Source organism: Rhamphochromis sp. 'chilingali', assembly GCF_963969265.1.
Source record: "Rhamphochromis sp. 'chilingali' genome assembly, chromosome: 2".
In the NCBI taxonomy this organism is placed as follows: domain Eukaryota; kingdom Metazoa; phylum Chordata; class Actinopteri; order Cichliformes; family Cichlidae; genus Rhamphochromis; species Rhamphochromis sp. 'chilingali'.
The window spans coordinates 58,246,075-58,253,037 of record NC_137930.1 but is presented as its reverse complement, the minus strand read 5'-3'; the positions used below and the strand labels follow the sequence as shown (position 1 = coordinate 58,253,037).

The 6,963-nt window shown below is 39.1% G+C and overlaps 2 protein-coding genes across 2 annotated transcripts in view; both read left to right on the top strand.

Annotated features, from left to right (window-relative positions):
• The window catches only part of LOC308392031 (uncharacterized protein), a 297,183-nt gene that overhangs the window by 151,116 nt on the left and 139,104 nt on the right, over positions 1 to 6,963 (top strand). The window lies entirely within an intron of this gene.
• fam174b (family with sequence similarity 174 member B) lies at positions 4,273 to 6,590 on the top strand. The gene is made up of 3 exons (XM_080875969.1): positions 4,273 to 4,885; positions 5,471 to 5,602; positions 6,347 to 6,590. The coding sequence occupies exons 1-3, from the start codon at positions 4,608 to 4,610 to the stop codon at positions 6,348 to 6,350; spliced, it is 414 nt and encodes a 137-aa protein (XP_080732095.1). The 5' UTR covers positions 4,273 to 4,607; the 3' UTR covers positions 6,351 to 6,590.

Genomic DNA, 6,963 nt, shown 5'->3' with positions numbered 1-6,963 from the left:
CACTTTTGCTCTCAACGTAAGCCAAGCTCCACTTCCTCTACAGCCCCATCTAGCTAGCGCTAGCATCATACTGAACATAAAAGAAATGTCCTCCTTTTTTTTTTCTTTCTTCGGCTGAGCTCATGCCACGTTAAAAACAGCATATTTAAAACATTGTCGTAAATGAAAGAAGTTAACAAAACATTATGTTGGCCAAGTGTAGCTGTATATTTGTCAGATAGAGCTACATTAGGACGCTAGCTAGAAGTCCAAGTGAGAAAACTTTGTACGAATATTGTTATGAATATTGGCCACGAAGCTACAGTTAGCTTATTGAGGGTATACCAACACTTGAATCTAGTGTGTGCTTTCAGGCTACCCTTTTTTCTTTTCTTTTCTCACAAATCAAATGTGAAATAGTTTGTTGTTGTTGGGGGGTTTTCTTTACCATAATGCTGACCTTCTTTGATCCCCTTCCTTTTTATGGCCTTAAAGGCTTGCCGGGGACCTTAATAACACTTTATTAAGTTATAATACATGTTTTTTTGCTACCATGTGAACTCAGCTTCATTGAGGCCTTGCACACAGTCTTTCTTAGCCTAAGATGATGCCATGCTAGATGTGCTATGAAATTAACTTTTTATTTGTTAGTTTTGAACAGAAAATTCAAATATTTAACTGCATAATCCCCCCCCCCCCCCCCCCCCAAAAAAAAAAAGATGAATTGAATGGACTGGAAAGACCAAATCTACTTCAGGGTTAAGACATACATGAGGATGTAGCCGGATATAAGCACAGGTGTGAAATAGACAACAGAGGTCCACACTGCTTGTGACAACCTGGCAAAAATCAACTGATTTCAGCCCATTATTAACCTTAACTGCAAATAAACAAAAGGAAATAGAAAGGAAAACTCAAACTAATAATGTAATGGATGCATTGAGAAATCTATTGAGAACAGCCAAACATGGCAAGCTTGGCTTGTTCAGTGAATGCAGCCTTTGTTGGACACTATTTGTTGAAGACTCTGGTATGCACGCACTCCACCCCCATCGTGGGCCAATGAGATGCTCCACACAGCAGCGCATGCTCTTTCCAGTGGAAAATTTCTATAAAAAGATCATCAGCCTAGCAACAGGAGTGCCCTGCTGGGGTATTACAAATTCAGACGCCTCAAGTGAAGTGACCATGGCCTTATTTTAAATGACTGGTTGGATGGATGGTCCTTCCTGAATGCTGAAATCTAAATATTGTGCTCTGAGAGACTGACAGGGTTCGCCTCTGTGCCCCAATTGTACAAGTGCCACTCCTATTTGGTTCTTAAATGTGTTTATTTTAATGTTGCTTTTTGTAATGTCCTTAATGTGGTGTAGTTACAGTCATGTAAGATTTTATATTTATGTATAGATTCCAGTTTTAATGAAATTAATAAATGCATTTTGGTAAGAAAATAGAGTGTAGAAGAGGGTTTTAAAACCTGTACACACAACTTCACAAGAGATTTGTGTCTCCTCCTGGGGCCATACTGAGGCTCTTTCACTTACTGGGCAAATGTATGAACAACACTAAACTATAGAGCCAGTAAACAAGTGGAAAACTCACTCCCCTTAATTTAAATATAGAAAAGTATGATACATGTAGTACATTTTATTGACAAAATGACCCGTAAATCAAAGATAATGGAGGATCTATTTATGCGTAGTTTGGTAGGAAAATGGTAGGAAATTATAAATTAATCACTAGAATCGCATTTCTATAGAAAATAGTGTGATTAGAATACTTTAAACACATGTGTTAGCATATGAAGGACTACCGTTTATATATGTGAGTAAATGTATGGATAAATGATATATAGAGTGTCCGACCTACCTTTTTTATACTGTTATTTGTGGTGTTTTTTATGTGTATGACTTGCAACTTCTTTTCTTCATCCGTTCTTAACAATTCTTTAAAAAAATTTGTAGTTTTGGGGAAACTAGGCTTATAATGGTAGCTTTGGAGATGAAAAAGGTAAAGTGTAAAGTGTTAACATTTATCTTGGAACACATGTTCTCAGAATTGAAACCTGTAAATGCAGCACTGTTGTAGAAAGGTGTGGATGTTGGTTCTAGCAAAGACTGACCCAACAATCAAACATAAGAACAGGTTCTTATGTTTGATTTTTCACTTCGAAAGATGTGAATACACACAAAATGTGACAGTCAAACAAGGAAATTAATGCTTAAACCATCTTTGAAGGTAAAGAGAAATAAGATTCAAAATAAATACCATGGATTATAATGAGCATATTTCATAGCACAGGTAATATAGATCCTATAGAGTATTGATGTGTTTCAATCTAGTTTAAGGAAATGCATGACATGATCGCCTCAGTCATAACCTGAGCTGTTTTTCTGTGCAAAGTTCAAGCCCTGTTCTCAGGATGTGACAATATCCTTGTCAGCTAAAAATTTGTATCCTCCCTTTTGAAACAAACTCTTGCCCCACATGGGGAAAACCACAAAAAGCAAATACATCTGAGCAAAAATGATTATATATAATATACATCCAGCCTTTGGACAGTTTATAATGGTTGTTTTGTGTGTCTGTCTGGTATTTGTGGTTCACTTAAGCTCCTCTGACATTATTGTAATTTGCGTACAAATCCGTGTTAGATCTTACGTCATAAAATACGTCTTTAAATATGAAAAAAGAGTCAACCACTAAATGGATTGTTTGCTTCAAAATGCCTCTGATTCTCGAGGTTTTCGCTAAACAGAGTGTGCTGCATGTTGAAACCTCATCTGAGGAGAAAATGCTTGCTCTATTATTGTTTGGTGCTGCCATCTGGTGGACCTTGTTCAGATTAAAGAGTTCTAGTAAGGGAAATGTACAAAAGTACAGAAATAATTAAACACACCACACACACACAAAATGAGACTAGCTTTTGTCTTTGTTTTCATACACAGGGAGTCCCCACAGGTTTGTCTGTGGTCTGATGTCTACATCTACTGTAGTTTTAAGTTCCTTCCTTACTCTCAGTTACAGGCAACCCTTGTAAAAATAACTTGTAAATATCGCTTCTTCGTTTTTTTGTTTTTCTTACAATAATTCTGGTTAAAGACGTAATTTTTTATTTATTTATTTTTATTTTTTGGGGAGGGGGATCATTATTTGCATCTATTTTAAGACAGACCCAAAGACACTGATTTAGTCATTTTTTAATCCTTACTGATGTGGTTGTCAGTGGTTATCACTGACCCACTGACTTCTAGGTATTTTCTGGTCAAGATTCCCAGGAATTTGCGGTCGTGAACCCGGTGTCTGCTGCCCTTGTAAAATTGCGTATGCTACGGCCCACCGTTAGAAGGGAAAAGGGCTGCCTTCAGTACAGTCGGAAATTTGGGAACTACCAATCGACCTTTAAATGTGCTTGAAGAAGTCAGGATACTCTTCCACCTATGAACCGTGTCAGAGAGTAATGATAAAGTAAAATTGTCCAGGACTTTACGTTGACTACATACCTGCAGACAAGTTGAGATTGCATTTATTCTTAGATTAATTTTTATACTACTTACATAATGTTGAATTTTGATTACAGCTATCAGGAAAATTTCACTGTGAAGAAATTATGGTATGTGTTTTTGCTTAAACTTGGACATAAATGTTTACCCCACCCTATTTAACTGTTTGTGTGCAGGTGGTCTGGTAACAATGAAAACCACATTTCATGGAGCCATAAACGTGTGCACATGAACAGAAATTCATATGTTGTTCTAAAATCACATATAAATAAATGAAAACACTGTAAAATACCAAGAAAAGTAGCTTTGGATGGGACAGAATAAACTGTTTTTTAATTTCCTTCAATAGCTCTTTAAACGCTGATGACTAAAAATGACCATTTTCTAAAAATCAAATACATTTAAAAGCTGTTATCTATTAACACTGAAACCATATCAGTAGCCAGTATCTTGAACTGTGAAGTAGATGGGCCACAGCAACATAAAACTACACCAGGCGTTGTTTCTGTCAGCTAAGGAAAGTCTCGTCCACACTTCTAATAACTTCTAATGATTCAAAATATGAGCCGTGTTGAAAGGAAATCCATGAAATTGGACCTGCACATTTCTTTGATATGTCTCTTGTATTTTATGAGCTTTTTTTTTTATTTGTTTTTTATTAAGGTAAGCTACTAACAGGTCAAACTAAAGTTGCCAGCATAATTTCCCCCAATCGCACGAAGTTGTTGAAATTACACGATTAGCTTGAACGCAGCACAAGCCCACATAATGCTCTTCTTCAGCACCGGGAACAGCGGGTCAGCCTGCAGAGCTCTTCCGGAGGCGGATAATCCCCTTCTCTGCGCGAAGTCCTCGTACAGTCAGGAAGGGATCGCTGTAGCTCCCCTCGAGAGGAACACGTTTTGGGATCAAATGCAAGTTACGACGGGGGAAGCGCAGCTTTGAGGACAGCTTGGACGTGTAGAGAAATGTCTGCGCATCTCTCCCTCTGGCTTTATTGTGTAAACAACCAAATCTGACACCGATAAGCGGATTCTCTATAATGTGACAGCTGCTGTCGCCGCTCATCTATTTCGGGAGAAACTACGGGCAGTATCCCGCTTGCGTTTTTATTATTTCAGGACAATGGTGGCTCATAACCTGGCCTTAACCTTTATTGCCGCGGCTCTTTGGGGGGTCAGCGGCGAACTATTGCTCACTCCTTCATCTGCGACGCACTTAAATTCAACATCATCATCATCCGTCATCAGTCAAGATTCACTGACTAACAATGCCACGGATGCTGCCGTGGGATCCCGGATTTCATCTCTAATGACGTATCTTCCGACCCTGAAAAACATTGTTATTTTCATCTGCGTGTTAACAGCTGCTCTCATCACGTGCCTGGTCATCAAAGTGGTCAGGTAGGCAGGTTGGCGCAGAAAAAACAAAGCAATCGTTGCAACGGTTGTGAAGCTGTAAAAGTCATGCAGACATTATGAGAGCAGGATTGTTTATACATTTGCGTGTGGTTGATTTGTCCCCGTGTGATGTGATGGAGAAGGGTCTGGGCCTGTTGATTCTCATCTTACGGGGATTTCTAGGCACTGATAAGTTTAGCGTCATACTGCCTTATGTAGTCGTTTTATGTGCCCGTAAGCCTTGAATCTAGTGAAGTGGGCTACATTGTTACTCTGTTTACATTTCTCTGATTGCACAGTTTATTTTCGGGCTCATCCAGGTCAGATCTAATTCTGCTAGTTGCTATTTTCCTTTGCAGTCAAACTGGAACTTCTTCTTTGGGAGGTTGGCGCTTACTTAAGCAACTGATTATCACCATATTGAAATAATATTTGCCCCACTTTTTGGGCCAGTCTGAGCACTTTAACACACTTCATATGGCAGAACTAAAGGAAGATTACAACTTCAGGTTGTAGGCTTTGTGGTCCAAAAGGCAAAGTTTTAATTCTCTTGCTCACCTCATGTGTGACGGTTGTCTTTTCTCGCAGATCTGGCAGAAGAATCAGGAAGACTCGGAAGTATGATATTATCACTACACCTGCAGAGCGCGTCGAGATGGCGCCTCTCAATGAAGAAAACGATGAAGAGGATGACTCAACCCTTTTCGATGTCAAATACAGGTTGGTTTGTTTTGTTTTTATTTCTTTTGGATCACTTAAGCAATGACAAGTTCATCATGTTACATTCATCATATTCCAAGCAGAACCAGAGGAAAAACTCCTTTTCTTCAATTTCTACTGGTCACATAAGCAGAGAAGAAAGAAAACACGAGAGCCTCATGTACTGAGAATGTTCTACGTGTATCAGAGAAGAGAAAATGTAGATGTGGATGAGATGCTGACCATGAGAAGCCATGAGTACTAAAAATGATGGCCTTGAAGACAGATCATAAGTTTCTTTGTACAGGTTCTTACACAGCAAATGTAAGGTTAATGTAGATTTTAAAACACTGATACGTTTTCCTCAGGCGCCTTAATCTTTACTATTACAGTCATAAAATGCTGAAACCCTGATTTGCTTATGCAAGATTGCACTTTGGTTTTGACTGTGAAATTTTGCACAACGGCAAATTTACCAGCCGTCCCGGAAGTTTTTTTTTTTTTTTAAGTACAAAGCTTGATTAAAAACTGTGTGTCTGACCAGCTTTGGTCATTCTAAAGAAACACACTACTTTAATTCTAATGCACTGTTGACTTTAGGTCTCACCCTTCCGTGCTTTCCATTGTTCACACAGTCACTTCCTCAAAGGGACGCCTTGTTTAATTGACATTCCTGACTTCCAAGTCAGACAGGACTCTTGACGGGCAAACACACTTCCTCCTCACTGTGTGCTCGTTAAGTAACTCTAAGTTTCTGCTTTGCAGGTGAATACCGGCGTGGACGTCAGCGTGTTTGAGCTGATGACTCCCACTTGGCCCGGGACAAGTACAAGTGATTTCCTGTATTTTTTGGGGTGTGTGTGTGTGTGTGTGTGTGTGTGTGTGTGTGTGTGTGTGTGTGTGTGTGTGTGTGTGTGTGTGTGTGTGTGTGTGTGTGTGTGTGTGTGTGTGTGTGTGTGTGTGTGTGTGTGTGTGTGTGTGTGTGTGTGTGTGTGTGTGTGCGCGCGCATTTCCAAGTCTTACCATATCAGCAACTTAATGCTGTCAGTGCATGGCTTGTATCTGTGGTTAAATGGTGTTTTGACATTACTGTTCGCTGCTTTCCTAAAGCTTCTATCACGTGAGCCAAATAATCTCCCAGGTTATTTCTAATGTTAGAGATAAGGAGGCTCCAAAAGTCTTTCAGCGAATGTCTGCTTTGAAGCCATGTCCGTAATCCAGGGTTAATCACACTTTAAATAACTAAATAAATACATGGTGGTCACTACAGATCATCGCCTAATGCGTAAAGTAGTCATTTACCAAGAGTACTTTCTTCAACTGTAAAATTTAATTGATATTTTTTTAACCAAAACCAAATATTACCTATATGTACTAACCAC

Coding starts and splice junctions, on each gene's coding strand:
- fam174b (XM_080875969.1), top strand. CDS start 4,608: ATGGTGGCTCATAACCTGGCCTTAACCTTTATTGCCGCGGCTCTTTGG. Junction 4,886..5,470: donor CTGGTCATCAAAGTGGTCAG/GTAGGCAGGTTG, acceptor CTTTTCTCGCAG/ATCTGGCAGAAGAATCAGGA.